This window comes from Accipiter gentilis, chromosome 8, assembly GCF_929443795.1.
Source record: "Accipiter gentilis chromosome 8, bAccGen1.1, whole genome shotgun sequence".
Taxonomy (NCBI): Eukaryota; Metazoa; Chordata; class Aves; order Accipitriformes; family Accipitridae; genus Astur; species Astur gentilis.
Genome location: NC_064887.1, coordinates 6,861,247 through 6,879,916, shown reverse-complemented (window position 1 = coordinate 6,879,916; position 18,670 = coordinate 6,861,247). Strand labels below are relative to the sequence as shown.

Sequence of the window (18,670 nt, the reverse complement as noted above, 5' to 3'; positions counted from 1 at the left end):
ATACTGTCAGGAAGGACAAGGAGCTTCGACTGGGGATACTCAACCCAAGCAGTGGTAGGAGCATAGCCTGTACACCACTTTGTGGGACTGAGAAACCGCTGCTTATTTCCCTCGGGTCCATCCCTGCTGTGACAGATAAGGCTGCAAACTGCAGGCCAAGCCTAGACAAACCTTAGCTGCTGCTATGTTCATTGTCAGGGCAGGGTGAACAACAGAGGCACTGGCAAGTCAAAGCGACTATGAGGATTTTATTGCTATAAGCAGGCTCTCAATACAATTTAAATATCATGTCAATCCTTTAGCCTTCCTGTGGTAAAGTTCTGACCTACGCACTACACCTATAGCACACACTGAGAACTCTGGGTCTTTCTGCTCCAAAAAGCAAAGAGACCTGAGGTTTAGCACACAAAGAACCTGCTTTAGCTGTAGGAATAACACACCATCTGTTGGAGTGAGCTTAACCAGTTTCACAAAGAGCAGAGCTGTAAATGCTGACTAACCGGCCTACCAGCAGATGAGGTGGCAATTTTACAGTCTCCAAATTGAAAAGAGGATCATTCTTCAACTATGGATATCACAAACCAAAATATGCCTGTGATTGAACTTCCCTTCAGCAAGACACTGGAGAACACAGGCAAAAGAAGTACTGGATACAGACTGAATGAATAGTCAATAAAATACAGATGGTTTCTATTTTCATGGCTTGTCTACAACAAATCCTCACACAACCATGGAGCTGGGGGATGCATGAGATCAAGAATAGAATAAAACTACTGAATTACCAAGGAGCTAGTCCTCACTTGGACCACTGTTTTGTTCCAAGTGCAGAAACTGCTGCCCCCCTCATTGAGTCTACTCTGCACATAACTAGGTGGGAACTGACAACTTGACTGTGATGAAGGAGTAGTCATCAGACATGGTATCTCCCCAGCAAGCCTCCTCTTCTTCCTGCACACCATTACTCCTGCCTGCAGTACTGCAGAAACCACTTCAATCTGTACCATTACAAAGCAAACATCACGGACCAGGATTAGACCTTGATTTTTTGTAGGTCCACGATGATGCTCCATGTGCTTCTGGAGGCTAAAAGAAAACAGTTTAATACCCTAAGGAAAACTGCTGCAGAAAACATTTTTGTGAACAAAACAGGACTGAAGCAATTGACTTTTGAGTTTGGAAAGGTTCCCCATTGTCAGCTGTAACTGTTTATAACTGTGGAGGACAAAAGAACTCTTGAAACTTCACTTAAAAATGTGATGTTTCATCCAGCATATTCCCCTGACAACATTGCTCCTGTCACAGTTATTTCACAAGGCTTACCTCAGGAGATAAAACATACCCAAGGTGAAACTGCCTGGACAGGAGACAGTGGCCCTGTGTACACTGGAGGAGCCCCTGCCAGCACGGCTACGTGGGTACAGCCCTGCAGGCACAGTGAGGCCGACCAGGGCATTTCTCTCAGCAGAACCTCACGGACCACACAAATCCATCTCCTTTCAACCTTTATGGGCCCACAGCAGCAGTTTTTTCCAGCTAAGAGACGTCAATCTCAACAGAGCTATGCCAGCAGGGAGAAGGTCAAGCCTGTGCTATGAAGCTACAGGGCCAAGTTGTTAGTCAGCAATCTGAAATAACAGATCAGCATTCCCTCAGACGTCTGCAGCAGCAAGACCAGGCTAAGCCATCACACAGACAAGATGTTTTCTTTCATCAAATTTCAACACCAGGCAAGCGTGCTGTCCACAGATTAAAGTAATAAGGAAACCCCACCAAATGTAACAATTAATTAGAGCGGAACGCACTGCAAATACCTTCCCCAGATCCTGAGATACTCATCGTTTAATATTTTGATTTCTAACACTTCAGAATCAAATGAGATCCTTGATCTTTCAATTCATAACCAGTGAGAAATATAATTATCTCACACACAGAGCACTAACAGGTATGAATCTTTTCCTTCCCATTTATTGACAAGAATTTATGTAACGTAAGACAGTGAAACCTGCATCATTCTTATGTCAAACTGCTGTAAAAATCTCTGCTATTATAAAAGCAGAGAAAAACACCCAACACAGTAACAGATAATCCCAACAGATTACTGTAGAAAAATGACATTTACACATGCCCTTTTTCTATGCTAAAGGTCAAGCTAATGCATCATAAAGCTTCGTCTACAAGAAATTCACTGCAACCAGCTCAGGGAGAGATGAAACCAGCTTTCAGGTGTGCCACACTCACAAAAAACAGCCATAATTAAAAAAAAAAAAAAAAAAAAAGGAGGGGGGGATTTTGGTTTGTTTTTCTATGTCTCATCAGCCTTGTTCCTTCCCTCAAGAAACCTAATCTCATAAGACTTCAGTAAAAACAAGTAGCAGGGAGAAAACCCTATGCAAAACGATACAGCAAGATTCTGCCCTAAACTAGTCATTGAATATGTTTCTAATGCCACATTCAAACTCACACTCCCCCACAGAAAGGAAAAAAAATATTCTTGTGGGAAGGGGGGCAAATTAGGTCCTGTACTTGGCTGCCTTCCTCCCCCTCTGTGGTTTTCACTGCCAGAGAAGCATCTTTTTTGCACTCTAAAATTAACCCTGTGATATGATAATGAATCCTGAACAACACAGTACAGAAAAGGAACCTGTTAGTAACAAAGATCACTGCTCAACCCTTACTATTATGGACAACCCACTGACAGCTATCCAGCTTGCACAGAGAAGGAAGGAAAGTAAGTCTCCTAAAAGGATATTTTGGTTTCAAATTTTCCTGAAACATTCCTACAGTGTGCTGAGCCACCACAGATGAAGCTGCCAGGCCAACAGCTCTGTAAACCGAGGACCCTGTAAACCCCAGCACAAATCTGACTCTTGCTGCAGGAATGCAACATTTCCCATGGTGCCGAGTATCTCAGTCCTGACCTTGAAAACTGGAGGATCAGGACTGCTCAGTGACAGGTGATGGCTTTTGTTCAGTGAAGACACATCTTCTGGGTTATTGTTGGTTATCATTTGCCAATACACTTCACAGTATGCCGAACAATTTGGTACACAACTGCCCTGAACTGAATTGGACTCAACAGTAGGCGGGTGTGAAGCTCCACGTTAGCTCCAGTCTCTCCAGCACTGTCACCCTAGCAGCCTCAACCTGGATTTCAGTCTCAAAGTTTAAAAATACTGTAAATGAACTAAATAGATCTAGGTGAGGTGAACTTAGCAGCTTCTAGCCAGCTGAAGTACAGCATTTGTGCAGGAACCATTAATCCTTTCTACAAGTATTTGCACAAAATAAGGCTGGCAGTATTCACATGATTGCGTGCGTAATGAAACATGAAGAAATGCTTGCTGCTTTGCAGACTCTCATTCAATGCCTGAGCAAGAGAAGGTGTTAACAAAGGCTTTGTGCACTGCTGTTGAGGATAGGCACTCTGCGAAACAGGGCCATGAGAATTAACGGCTAAACTCACACGGAAGGACTTGAAGGAAAAGGATTGTAGCAAGGCAATGAGATGCTGCATGCGAGCCTGGGAAAGGCTCCACGTTGCTCAGGCACATGCTCATCCACAACCATGAAGAAAAATTAACTACATCATTTATCATTTCGCTCTAGAAGAGGGTGCCTGGATTTATACCGCAGGCCCCAGGATTTCTCCCCTGCTCCACACTCACGCTCTTTGAAGTGCCATGCCACAATCAGAGTCCCTCCAGTCAAGAACTGGACGGGTGCGATTCTTTTCAGCACCTGTCAACACAGCTCCTTAATCCTTATTTAACTTCAGGGATCAACATGTATTGGCACCTTGGGCAAACATACACAACACATTATTTTATGAAAAATAGGACAAAATTCTGTGTTAAAGAGCTCTTGTGTAAAGTGGAACAGAAATCACACAGCAAAGAGCAATTCCTTGAAGTATGCAATTTCATTACACCAATGTGATCCTGGCAGAGATTGTGCCAGAGCTTCCCTTTGAAGCTCATTATTTATCGTCCACCAAAGAACTGTGCCCATATAGGTTACCCCTTCTAAATTGTATAATGAGCCCAACAGGATCACCCAGTAGCTCCCAGCTAATTTAAATGCTACCTGTTATTGCCACCAAGGTAAGGATGCAGCCCTACTTATCAAGCTAGCAGAAACGAATATTGTTGCACAGACTTAGGAGTTGTGCAATTTAAATTGTATCTTCATTGTTTTACGCAAGAAAGGAAGAAGGAAAAGAGGGGCAACAATAAAGTATGTAATAACAAATTAAATTTTCCCTAGTCATCTTGGTTCTTGCCAGTCAAAGATACGTTACAAATAATTTATCAAGGCAAGGGTGAACTAGTGATAAATTACTTAAATAGTTAGTGCTCAGATAACAGCAAGGTGTGGGCATGGAGGTAAAGGAGGTATGCAGAGACAGTGTCCCCATGTGAAATGGAAAGAACTTCTTTAGCAACGAAAAAAATTCTCACAATCTCAAAACCAGGACTTTTGGCCAGCTGAAGAGGTGGCTGCAGTGATGACTGCCCATATGCAGGCTGTACCCTATTATTTTTTAGGATATGTTAGAATGTACAAAAAGAAGTCCATTTTGAAAAGCAAAACAAATACCATGTTGCCCCTCAAACATGTGTATTTTGTATGTCTTTAATACTAAATACAAGAAGTGATCCATCTGAAGCATTTCTTGCACTTGACCCAACATTAAAATGTTGAAACAGTGAGTTATGTCAACACTGGGATTTTTTCTGAATATTTTGCAAACTGTATATGACAAAGGCAAAGGCTAAGTCCTTGAGCAGTCATTTAATCCAAGGAACATGATTATGTGTGCAAAACAATGTGATAATGGACCAGAAAACAAGAAATTGGGAACATTCTTCGCTATGTCACTAATGTTCACAATGAGCTGCTGAACCACTCTACAGCCTTGGGCAAAAGATAACTTCTCTAAGCATCAGTTTTCACATCCATAAGATAATATTTAGTCCGCTTCTATGGTGAAGATTTATAGAAGTTTAAACTGCTAACCAGCTGCTGGATGACAACGTGTAATCAGTGTAACACAACTACACTAACAAGAATAGAACCACTCAGTTACAGAGACAGGAGGTGTATTTCTTAGCCTGTATAAGTCAACATGGACAATTGTTATCAAAGAAACTGGGGCATTTCTCTCTGTTTATGAGTTGCTGCACAGAGGCATTTGTGACTCAGGATGAGAAGTCTACAGGAACAGCTGTAAGTTTACATCTGAAATTCTTAATCTCAGTGCAAGTATATTCACTACTCCTGCTACCACTGATTTTTATATTCTTAACTACTCCCTGGATCACACAGAGTAGCATCATATCTGGTCGGAATATAGCCAGCAAATGCAGCAACATTAACTGATACACAATCAGTGCTAAATCAGCAAGCCAAGCAGCTGGTAGTGTAGGAGACCCATGAAACACATCTGGAAAGATACCTACAACCGTACTCATCTAGATCAACTAAAACAGAAAAAGCCTGAAATGCCACCAAAGAAATTCATCACATTAACTTTATACATGGAAAGCAAAGATGGACAGAAAACCTCTACTGGGTAATGCACAGCTGAACAAAGACTTGGGATCAAAAGAAAACTTTGATTCACCCTTTGAAATTAAGCAAAATGTCACCTCAGTGTACATCATACTACATATTACGTCTCTAGGAAGGAAGCATGAAAAAAGTATGAAACAAGGCCAATTAAAATACAAAACAAAGTTAAAACCTGGAATTGGAGCAGTTATCTAAATGAGGAAAAAAGTACAGTTAAGAGTTTACTGTCAGTTGTACACACTAGTTTCTTCAACAATTATTTTTTTAAATTGATAAAACTATGCTATAGGCTACTTGGAAAGGGAGAGAAGTCTACAACAATATAACATTTCAAATTTAATCAAAATCAAGACGAAATTTCCATCTATTTGAATGCATTTGAAACCCACTCTTTTCCCCCTCTTTCCCTGTTTTGCAAGTAAAGAAATCACACCCACAGAAGCTACACAAACCAAGCTAGAACTCCAGAGAAGATAAAGTAACTTACAGCAGGCAAAATTCTCACCCAGGATGGACAAGATTCTGCAGCACTAATGAATTAGATTTTAAATCATATATCTGTCTTTAAAAATAAAAAGTAATCACAGCACAGAGAGCAGTTGTCAAAAAGAGCCCTTCTGATTCTGCGAGTACAGGACTGTGATCCTGCTGCCATGGAAACTGAGTCCCTGACTGCTGTGGTCCTGGTACAGTGCCACACATGCTCTCAAGCATTTAATAAATATTAATAATGCAAAAATAATACTGATGTATCAGAAACAGAGCATCTAAGAAGAAAAAGTGGCAATAAAGCTCACTTTACATGGCTGCAGCCCAAAGGCTACTAGCCTTACTCCAAGCCAGCTACAAATCCTGTTCTCTCCTAGTTTCTAACACTTGCTCTTGGCATTAACTGTAAGGTTAAAATGACCACCAGACAGAAAAAAAGCCAGGAAACACGGAGGAAATATTGAAACACTTCCACTAGTCCGACATATACCTCTGCAGTAAGCAATATGTTCGCGCGCACTGGACTGATACATAGGAGGTCTCATTTCTGTTCTTGGCTCTGCTGCTGACTACTTGTACAACCACAAGTCACTTGGGGCCAGCTCCCACCTGCATAAGAGCTGTAACGCCATTTATTCACCTCTTCATGAGGAGCAAGGCTACAGGGCTGCCAGGTCAGCCTCAGCTCTGGGGAAAAAGTCATGGTCCTTACCAGGAACAGAACCACGGTCTACCAGGGCATCATTATTGAGGCAAGACACAGAGTGTATCTCACCCTGAGAGATCATCAGAGACGGAGCTCACATCCCTGCTTTAAAAATCTGGCTTCTCTTAGGTTAAAATCTGGGGTTTGAAAATATTTCAGTTTGGGTGGGGTTAGTTTTATTTTTCAACTAGCTTACAGCATTATTATAACTTTTAAAGTCTAATCAGTTTGTTATCTCTTGTATTTCAGCCAGAATTTTTCACAGAGCAGAAAATCTGCATTAATTTTATCACAGGGCCTTTTACTCCCTTGCCTTGTGGCTATCTAAATATTAATAATTTTAACAGGAAATAGAGGGTTAAAAAAACTACACTCAACATTTTCAACACTTACCGCACATGCACCATAAAATAGCGTAGGCTTCCCTTTGCCTAGAACCAGCTGTCTGCACTGGAAGCAAAGCCTACTGGAGCAAGCAGTCTGCTTTTCTACCAAGGACATGCCACTGCATAAGAAAACATGCAGCAACACAAATCTTCAGCCCCATCACTCAAACTCAGCCTACTGAGTTGTTTTCCTGGGCAAAGCAAAAGAAAGAAAAATTGACATCTTATGGCATTTTATAAGGTGTGTAATGACACAGAAAAGCAGAGCTGAACAAAAACATGCTTTGGGAAGATCTTTGAAATTACCAGGGAAAAGCTGCAGGTAAATGGGAAAGTTGTAGAGAGGAAAAGACCATCAGAGAAGCAACAGTACAAGGACCAGGAGAACTTCACACCACATCAAGTCTACCACAAACGCATCTCTAATACAACATCACAGTCTCTGAGGCACATCAAAGACATGGTAAATTTACCAGTGAATTAAAAAACCTGGTGCCATTAAAAAAGCTAACAGAAGCAAAAGCTGGGTGTCTGCTCTATTACAAACAGCACGAGAATCAGTAATTGTCAGACATCTTCAGGCATTACAGAGTGTTTAATGGTCCTTTAGATGGACAATGGAGTCAAGAAAATTCATTATTTCCAGCACTGGCAATCTCTTCGTCTAGGTGTGTCAGATAAATGTGTTTACAAACAAATTACACTTGGTTCTTCCAATCTCATAGTTTGTCCATTTGAATTAATCTGCAAACATTTTATGATTTATATTAAATTATCCTAAGTATCTTCCACGCTAATCAACCAATAAGAAATCACATCTCAAACCTGTGCTAATCCTGGGTCTCTAACCCTGCGGACAAAAGAGGACCGGTCTACATTGACTTTTATCTTTTTATACATTAAAATGCTCTGCATGAAGCTTGACTACCTTGGCTCAAAATGTAGAATATGTTTATATTCTCTGAAATGAGAGCTCTGAGCTCTTTGATAAACAAACCAAGTCACTATCGGTTTTGACTGCACTTTTGTAATTTCCTTCTTGAACTTAATCGTTATTTTCAATCCTCCCATTCTCCTTGACCTCAGGAAAGCTTTTCAGATCACAGCTTGTTCCTGTAACTGTATCTAGAGCAACCCACCTGCTTTCTTGCTATAGCACAGCAGCACTCCACAAAATCAAGTTCTCTTCCCTCTACAGGCATAATGCCCCCGATGGCTATCCCATGCACCCGAGTTCCCTCTTCTGTCTTTTCAGTGGTTCTATTCCAGTTCTCTCTTTCCTTCTTTCCCTGACCACGAGCAGGAGTGACAGAAAAACATCACCTCCTAGAAAGCAGTTCGTATCTGGAGATAATAAAACTCCTCAAGCGAATGTGCCAGAAATTGGGGAAATGGAGAAGGGCATGTTTCCCACATGTACTTAATGCTTAATCATCTACATAAAGGATGCAGCAAAGGGAAGATAACCCAAAGCCCCAAAATATGCAAGTTAGTTTTCTCAGAACAGACAACAAGAATATAAGAAAAAAAGGAAGATAAGCATATAACAACATTCACTGTGGAACACAAGAGATTAGTAAACTGGTTTTGAGCCTAGCTTGCACATGAACACAGTACAGACCAGGACAGGTAGGCAACAGGCACACAAGCAAGCAAATGAGCCCTGTCTCTCTGCACCACACTTCCCAGTGCTTCCAGTTTGGGGATGAGCACACAAGCTGGCCACGCAACTCAGTTAAACTATCACTGATATAATCAAGAGCATATGACCATGCCTATGTCAAGGAAACCTGAAACTCTCCACGTGGTGATGTGCACATATTGAAGACACACAGGCATCTCCAGAGTAACATGCAGCTATCACTCAGCACAGAGAATACTGTCTCAACACTGAACATGAAGAAAAATTGGAGCGATAGATAACAGAGGACAAAAAAGTTACAGAATATACATGGCAATTGTGACTGCCTGCTGTCACACTTTGTCATGTCCCAAAACCTGCAAGCATGCACACCATTACATTCCTGCATTTGAAAGCCACTCAGGCCATATTTAACTCGTCACAGGATCCAGATTTTAGTTCTCAAACAGGCTTTTGATGTATTTTTATTCCCAAATTCCAGCTCTAGTGAAATTTGAACTGAAAAGCAAGGAGAATATCAGGCTGCCTCCTGGGCTTTCACATAGGCAGCAGGAGTCAAACTCTCTGTGGATTCTCTATGCACAAAGCCAGCAGGAGAACAGGAGTCTTTCTTCCTCTTGATAGCAAGGGAAGCGTGTCTCAGCTATATGGTCACATTCTGTGGCCCCAAGGCAGCGCAAGGGCTTAAGTAGGGAGAAGTTCGCTGATGCCACGTGTTTACCCTGAATTCTGGACATGTAGGAACAGTCTTTGAAACATAACTCCCTTCAGACTGCATTGCATACCTGAGGCAGCCTCAGTACTGTCCAGTATAAAATAACCCTATGAACGGTACTCACCAGAAAGCAACACCACAGAAAGGATCCCAATACAAAGATGGAAAATGGAGCTTAAAGAGAGAAATAGTAATTCTGCATTTGGCTGTGTCCCCCTGCAGGCAGGTATTACAAAGCTGAAGTGGCCTTGCAGCTGGTGTTTCATTTAACTGTTCAAGCTACTGCTTGCTTTTTGCAACTATGCTCTTTGCCACCTTTAAGGATTAATCAACGGTGAAACATTTAAGCAGAGGTCTTCCAGTCCCTTCTACCCACTCTCAGGTCTGGGTTAAGATAATGTGAACCCTACTTGCAGCAGAAAAATAAAATCCTATCAAACATAACCACCAAACTAAGAGCTCTTATTTTGTGTCAAATATATTGTGCCTGGCTGCAATTCGCAAGTTCTTCCTTGTTTTCTGCTGGCTGCAGTGGCAAGCAAGAAGAAACGTGCAAAACTGGGCAAAAAGTCTCCAAGAGCCACTCCCCCGTCAAAGCAGCTCTCTAAGATTTTCCATCCTGGGCGACGTGTCACGCAGCAGCAGGCACTCTGGGCACACAGCTTGCAGGCCCTGAGGCAGACCCAGCCCTGCAGCATACACCTATCCTGAAAGCAACATAGAATAAACCCCAGTATCCCACATTCTGAGTATCTCAGCAAGGAGTGATCCTTTGCCAAAACATTGTGCCCCAGAAAACGGACATTTTTCCCACTATAAAAATAGCTTTGGTGTTTTACAATGTTGCTGCTATATGGTTAAGGAAAAGTCTCAAGACTGTGTATCTCCAAACATTCTCTGAAATAGGTTTTAAAATTCAGTCCTGACTTTCCAGAGTTGCCCGAGAGGAAGAAGCATCACTTGCTTATACAGGGAAGGAGTAAAGTTCACCTAAAAAATCATGTTCAAAACTGCCCTGGAGCCCTGTCCTCATTGTGTGGATTACATATAGTGCAGATCATGACGGTGAAAGCTGTAAATGCCAACCAGGTTTTTGTATTGTCAGGCCTACACAGACTGCATTGAGCTCAGGCAAATAATTTTGCACAGAGCAGAGACAATAGTCTTATACAGATTTAAAATCTGTAATAGCTACCCAAGACTTCTAATTCCAGAGCTTAAGACTTGATTTCCCCAGCAGTCCAAACACCGTAACTTTCACTATTTTTCTCTTGGGAGTTTAGTTTCCTTTCAGTAGATACACAGGAACATTTTAAGGAACTTCTCTTACTTCCTTTTTCTTTTCTATCCCATAAAATGCTATAACACTCTTAACACATGACAGGAAAAAGGCATCTTCATATTTAAGCAATCTGTATACAACTTTATGTATTGCAACCATGCACACAAATTAGTATCTCCTTCTTTCTTGTTAACACTTGTAGGGATTGGCGCTCGGAAGATCTCGCGATGTACGGAAAGAGAAGGGTTAAGGGAGGCGGGATGACCGACAGGCAGTATATAAGGGCGTGACGCAGTTGAATAAACGCCATTTGCAGCATCCTCATATTGGTGTCAGTGCTCTGTGGCCCAGGGTATGGTGGACCCTGTGCCGAGTCCCACGGGGTGATCAGACGAATGTCTACAAACACTTCACAAGCCACACGTCTACAGACAAATGAGCACTGCCTCCTTTCTTCCTGGTAGCCTCCTTTGGTACAGTTCTTTTGCTACCAGGATTTGTTTCCTTTTACTTCTTGTAAGGCAGTAACTACATTCATACTTACTTGCTACCTACATCTATTTGCTTCTTTTTTTACCTTCCCCCAACAGGCGAGGCACTTTCTGTAATCCCTATTTTCCTGCTTTTCCCTAAATCCTCAGCACTTTGTCTTCATACTGCGAGTCATCTATTTTTTCTGGTGGTCCTTTGACCATCAACGACATTACTAAAAGGACTTGGCAACACAGAAATATGCAATATGAAATATGCACCATATGCAGAACTGATAGTTGCTCAAATGAGGAAGATGAAAGAGGCATGAAGTTTCAACTCTAAAGATGTTTCTTGGAGTATGCTAAAATTGTAAAGATAATTTAAATTGAACCAAAGTGATATACACAGTCTAGACTGTATCTCAGTGGGTATCTTACAAAAACAACCAATGCATGATAATCCAAATAGTGTGAGCAACAAATCTCATTTCTCTAACATGCACCTAGCACCTACTGCTATCACAAGTGAACCATGTGGCCAGAGAGCTCATAAATTCTGCCTTCATCAGCAATATCAGTTAAAGTTAAGAAAACGTGTTAAACAGCTTTTTTTCTTAAAGAAAGGAATCCAGTCTGGTTTTCTTGATTTCATTAATTTCCCAGAAGTAAAACCTCTAGCCAACTGCCACATACCAAGAAAGAATTTGGCCCTATGGTATGTAAGAAGGTGGTTATTGAGGAGCCTACAATAAACTTAACACACCTTACAAACTAGTACTGAGTAATCTGATTTGTGTAAGAGCTGAGATCATTACTTTTCCATGCTTCAGTTCCTATATTTGCCATATTAACTCACACATCAATCCTATGGCAGATAACTTAACTACCAACCACAACAGAAAAGAATTACTGAATGGAAAACAATTCCAAGGAGATGATACAGGATGATTACTGAGACATTCTCCTCAGAGTTTAAAACTCCTTTAAAAAAGCCAACATTATACCAGCAAAGCTCGGGGGGGGGGGGGGGGGGGGGGGTAGAAACAAACAAACAAAACCCACAAAACCCCAACAATGTCAGTCATACACAAAGATGGCTTCTAGTAGAAAGCACATGGAGTGCTGCCAGAAAAAATTACCTCCTTCCAGCACTATTTAAGATACTCTTGGTTACAAAATCTTCCAGTGTACATAGACCACCTACCACAAGGACAAGCTTGTTTCATAAACCAATTCTTAACACAGATGAAGACCATCCTATCTCTTCAACAAAAGAGGATATACACAAGCAGCAATGAGATATTACATATATGTTATCAACCCTGGAAAAAGGCATCAGCAATTAATTACAGGGGTTATCAGGGTCCATATCAGTACTCTTTACCAGCAGGCTACCTGCACATTCTTTTCCCTCTCCATCACCACTCCAGCATGCTGAGTTTTCCAGAACAGTTTCATCCATCATATATGTTCATAACATAGCTTTTAAATAAATACCTGTTTATTACAGCAATAATAACAGAGGTGATATCTAGAAACAAAAACGCATGGAACATATTCTTTCACCCAGTGAGTATAACTCTAAACATTATATATGCTGAAAAGTGGTATGCATTTTTTAAATAAAAGTGTTCAGAACAATGTAAGCGAGAAAAATGTGTGTGAAAATGCAATTTAAATGTCTTTGCAGTTGCTTCTCCAAGCAGTCTGAAAGTCAATATATATATATGAACTAAATTAAGAGTCCATGAGTAATTTCTGTAGTATCCTCCCCAATCAATAATAAATGCCAAGTTCAGATTAAAGTGAAGAACTCTTCCTGATGTCTCCACATCCAAAAATTCTTTTTCCTAACAAAAGTCACCATTCTACCACAACCTAGCCATCATATTTTTACCAACCCCAAACCCAACTACTGTAAAAAACCTCTGAGATAAAACTAAATCAGATGCAACAATCCATCTAACCATTCTAACACAGCACAATTCACACAGAGCTGATATTCAACAGGATGTTGTTTTACACTCTCTTTTCTGACACAATGCTTAGAGGGTGGATCACAAGGGAAAGGGAAAGATAAAAAAGCAGCCCAGATACTGACCCACTCACTCATGCTAGGCAAGGAGCTCAGGCCACAAACCTACTCTTCAATGTGTAGTGCAGGGTGCAGAATCTGTTCCTCAAGATGCTACTCCAGCCACGATCCCAACCTCTGAAACAGCAGTTCCCATCACGTCTATTATCCTACAGAGATAATTCAAGAGACATGGTACTTGCTACAATATTTGCAACTTAAAACTCCAAATTAAAGATACTTCTCTTTAAGACTTAGGCTCCATAACTTCTTTTACAGATGCTTCTTACACTCCACGGTTGAGACAAATTCTCCTAGGCTGTCAGAAGCTGTAAGCAAAATAACAGAGAGGTAATAACAGCACAACCCTACGAACTACGCAAAGTTTACTGGGTGCCACTCACATGCACGAGGGCCACACCAAAGGAGAAGGCAAGGCTGCCATCTTCTCAGGATTGAAAGTATAGATCTCCTTGCTCTCTCTTCCCTTACACTACCAGGGAATCTGTGTTACGCGGCTGACACTGCCAAGCAGTGCTACTTGTTCATGTCCCTCCTCCTCACCATGACTGCAAACACCTATTTAAACACAAAATTCACACCAACTCCACATCGTGTGGGACGCTTAAAAGTAAGCTGCGTTTCACATGACCACCTGTCACTGGCCCTAAACATGGGCTCCCCGGGGTTAAACATCTCTCCCAACTCCCCTACGCCGTTCCCTTTAGACGCTCTGAGCAGAAACGCTGCTGGAGCCGAGGGCGGAACCTCACGGCGGGCAGGGAGACGGCCAGGAGCTGCCGGGTGAGCGCATCCGCCGGACTGGCGCGGCCGCGTCACCCCCCGGGTGTCCCCGGCCGAGTCACCCCGGCCGCGGCCGGCAGCGAGGAACCGCTACCCCGCGACGCGGAGCTCAGCCCGCGGCGGGCCCGGCCGCCGCGTCACGGATCTGCTGCTCCCGGCAGCCAATCGGGGCCGGAGCCGGGGACGGCGCGACTTCATTCATTCATTCATAAAAAAGAGGCGCAGCGCAGCTGGGAAGCGCGCCCTTCCAGGCTCGGCGCGGGGAGGGCCCCCCATCCCCGGCTCCCCGCCCCACCGTGCCGGGGGACGGACACTCACGGCAATCCGCCTCGTCGCTGTTATCCGAGCAGTCGTCGTCCTCGTCGCATTTCCAGATGGCGGGGATGCACCGCTCGTTCCGGCACTGGAACTGGTCCTCCTCGCACTCCTTGACGGCGCCTGCGAGACACGGGGCCGCGCCTGGGTCAGCGGGGCGCGCTCCCACGGCGGGGCGGCAGGAGCACCCCGGGGCCGCCTCGCCGCCCGGCCCCGGCCGCGCACAAGCCGGGCAGGGCGTCGGGAGCCGCCGGCCGAGGGTGGGGGGCTGGGGCTGGGCTCGCCAGGGCAGAGCGGTTCGGTGCGGGGCTGGGGGAGACGCGCCTCCGCGGGAGGACGGCGGTGATCCCGAAGCTGCTTTGTGCAGGGATAAAAGGGACCGTTCCCGTGCTTCCCCGCATTGTTTTAAAGGCAGGGGCAAAAGGAGCCTGGGAATAGAAGACGGTTGAACCCGAAATGCAAAAGACAAAGAAAAATGATAAAGCACATCGATACCGGGACCTCCTGCGCGTCCGTTACCGGGGCGAAACGCACAGCGAGATACCTGGGGACGCGGGGGGTAAGAGGCGCCGGCGCCGGCCCGGGAAAAGGGAACTGACCCAACTAAAGTTGAGGGCGCGGGAGGGGGGAGCGGACGGGGACGGAGCAAATCTGCTTTGCAGACACGGTGCAGCGCTGCTTCGATGAGGCACAAATCTCCTCAGAAAGGGATTAAAGGTGGCAGCTCCTGTCACGAGCGGCCGGGCTGCATTCGCCCGCTGAAGAGCGTGCCCGGCCCCCGCAGATCGCAACCCCCGAGCGCGCCCGACCCTCCGCAGGTCCCAACGGCGAGCGGGTGCCCGCGGCCGTACACCCCTGGGTGGCCGGGCAGGCAGGACGCTCGCCTCCCCCCTCCCCCTCCCCGAGAGCGCCGAGGCGAGGAGCGCACTTGCCACACGCCGCGGCCGCCCCGGCGCTGAGGGAGAGCCGCCGGGCCGCGCCGGACCCACCTTTGCCGAGGTGCAGCTTCAGCAGCAGCAGCTGGAGGAGCAGCAGCCGGGCGAGCGCTGGCCGGCACATGGTGCTCGCTCCCTCCGTGCAGCGCGCCGTGTGCGGGGTGCGCGCAAGCCGGCGCGCCGCTCGCTGCCCCGTGCCGACTGCGGCCGGCGCCGCCCCCGCCCCGCCGCGCGCCGCCGCCGCGCCGTGACGCGCCCCGCTGGGCGGGCCCCGCGCGCCGCCGCTCGGCACGGCCCCGGCCGCCGCCTGCCGCTGCCCCCGGAGAGAGCGGCACCCCACACACACGCACACACACACACACCCCGCCCCGAGCGCCGAGCCCCGCCGCCGGGAGGAGCCCCGAAAGGGGCCGTACCCCGAGAGACACCTGCGGGACGCCTCCCTCGGCACGCCGGTGCGGCGGCGGCCACCGAAAGCCCCGCGGATGGCGCGCCGGGGCGCACGTTCCCGGGCCTGTCTGCCGAGGACCGTGGCCTTGGCCGCCGCGGCGGCCGAGCTCACCTGCCGCCGCTTCGCGAGAGGCGAAGCGCCGCCACGACTGCGGGAGGTGACAGGGCCCGGGGAGAGCGGGGCAGGCCCGGGCCCCGCCGCGGTAACCCCGGAGCTCTCGCTGGGCCGGGCAGGCCTGCGCCGGTCTGTACCCCGCACGCAGGGTCGGGCCCTCAGGTCGTGAGCCTCCCTCCGTGAGCCCAGTTACAATGGCGGCCTCATTCATGATCTTAGTTCCATCAAGTCGGTTAAACACGTGGACTCTTCCGAATGGCCTCGAGTCACAAATGGCGTGCTCCCCTCATTGCTTCGGGTCTCCCACTGAGGGATTTCGTTATGACCATACTGATGCGGTCATCCCCGCTTAACCGCGTTCACATTACTGAAACAAGGACGATGTCCGCTGAAGGTGGCAATCTCCCTCCGCAGGACCCGGCTCGCCCCTGGTACTGCTCAAGCACATGCGGCTTGATCAGTAACTACAAAGGAGATGTTCCACAAGCTGTCAGGGGCCGTGTTTATCACTCCAGTTGCACAGTGCTGATGAGAAAGCAGTTCACCGTCTTTAATCAACACTGTCCTTACAGTCGGGATTAAGAGTATTTCAGTAATCTTATTATGAAAAGATATTTTTCAAGAGTAACTTGAATCTAACAACGGGATTAACGTGGTTATATGTGGTGTGTTATTTTTTTAAAAAAATCAAGCACTAATTTTACATAATCCAATGTAATAAAACTTTTTCGTTTCAAACCCTGAAATGCCCTTGACTTCAGAACTGGTCCACCATTTAAAAACACCTGTGCCTTTAACAAAAATTTTGCAAGTCATTAGTCAATAGTGTCACTAATGCGTTTGAATCATGTGAAGAGGAGAAGAGCTAATCATTGAGCTATTTCAGTAGCAGCTTATAGAGTATTAACAATTCAAGCCTTTTTGAACAATTTTTTAGCATGCAAAATGTAGCGCATGTATATGTTGGCTGGATCAATGTGATAGATTACAATAATTGCTTAAAGCAAATGAGGTATTTATAATACATTAGGTCAAATTTATCTTTTTTAAATGTGCCAAAACACAGATTCATAAAGCCGCTATAATTCCTAGCCTCATTCTTCTCTTTCCTAAATTAGTTTAAATTGGAATTGGCTACGAAGACAGTAATGAAGCTATCCGGTATGAAACAGGTGTGAGTGTGCAAAGCATCAGTCACAGCAATGATTTGCTATGATTCCTACCAGAATTATGTTTTATTAAAAAAACCCAAACAGGTATTTTGGCTTGAATGCCTCTTACAGAAAACAAATTTAATAAGCGTTCTTTGAGTGAATTGCTCTGATGACACCCGACCAACAGCAATTTCAACAGCCTTCACTGACCAGCCATTGGAGGGGCTACTTGTAGCCTAGTACCATCTTGTGGACATATGTGTCTCCAAGGAATTGCAGAGGCAGGAAGGAAACTAGAGGTGCTAAAGGGGAATAAATCTAGTTTTATCCATTATGTTCCAATAGTTAATTAAGACCATTAATTTACCTCCCAAGGTGTGTCTTTTCCAGGAGCTCACCTCTTGAGTCAGAAACTGGAACAGGAATTCATGCTTCTTTTATCCAGACTGTATGGAAATCTGTAAAGCAACAGCACAGACATTTGGCCAAACAGTAAGTCTCCAACAGCTAATATGCAACATTTAGTAACCACCATATACAAAATACATTCTAATATACTGCATTTGCTAGTTGGCAACTGAGTTTGCTTATAGATTTGACACACATAAACCAGCCTGTCTCCTAATCTCAAGCCTGGTTATGGTTGGTGAGACCAAGGGTCTCTCTAGCTCATTCGGACCCACACTGCAGCTGACAGCAGATGCCTGAGAGCGAATGGAAGACCAGAGCCAGCACATAGCAATGCTTGCCCAGAAGTTTCATATCTTCCAGCCATTAGTGGCTCAAGGACTTAGTGAGACAGCGGTAGTGTCTTTGTATTCAAGTAGTCCTGAATAAGTTTTCATTAATATCAGTTCCTTTTCAAATGTATTTTAAGTAAAAGCTTTAGCAGGAGTCACATCCTGAAGGAAGGAGCTCCCTAGCTCTACATGTTGTGTGAAGTACCTCTGCTTCACGTTGCTCTGCCCCTGCTTGGTCCTTACTAGCTCCAGGTGTGTAGCACAGAATGTGTGCTCTTGCCATGCATGGAAATATTTCAGCTTGAAAGTAATGTAAGTAAACTTAGGAACACAGTGCCACCCTCATGATTTTTAGAAGACCAGCACGGATTTGAACTACATGTTCCTTATTTTTTTTTGGTCGGTCCATAGCATAAGCGTGACCCAGCTTTATTCAACACTTCTCAAGCGAGTACAGGCTCCTGCTGTAGCAGACTGTTTCTCCACTGGCTGTTTTGTATAGTTTTTATTAAGAATTAGGCTCAGGCTGCTGTGTCAACTCTTTTTTTCTCTCCATCTGAGTGACTGGTATGTTCTACCTCTATCTACTAACAAAACAAAGTCATCCTAAAAGTTCAGGCAGACCAACCAGCAATGGGGCAGCCTCAGCCCCAGGGCACAAAGAAGATGAGAGCAGGAGGCTCTCAGACCATGACAAAGTGCTGTGAAGGAAGGGACAGTTCAATAACCTGCTGTATGTGTAATCTGCTAATTTGCTTCTACTTCTGGTCACACACTGCTGCACATTAAACAACACAAACTAACACAAATCAGCTGGCC

The 18,670-nt window shown here is 45.0% G+C and overlaps 1 protein-coding gene across 1 annotated transcript in view; it reads right to left on the bottom strand.

The window, feature by feature from the left end:
• Nucleotides 1-15,588, bottom strand: part of LRP8 (LDL receptor related protein 8) — a 201,310-nt gene extending 185,722 nt beyond the window's left edge. The window contains exons 1-2 of the mRNA XM_049809176.1: nt 15,447-15,588; nt 14,461-14,580 (exon numbers count right to left, since the gene is read on the bottom strand). Of these exons, the coding sequence (XP_049665133.1) occupies nt 14,461-14,580; nt 15,447-15,516 (190 nt within the window). The 5' untranslated portion in view covers nt 15,517-15,588. The remainder of the gene's footprint in view (nt 1-14,460; nt 14,581-15,446) is intronic.
• Nucleotides 15,589-18,670: the final 3,082 nt, after the last annotated feature.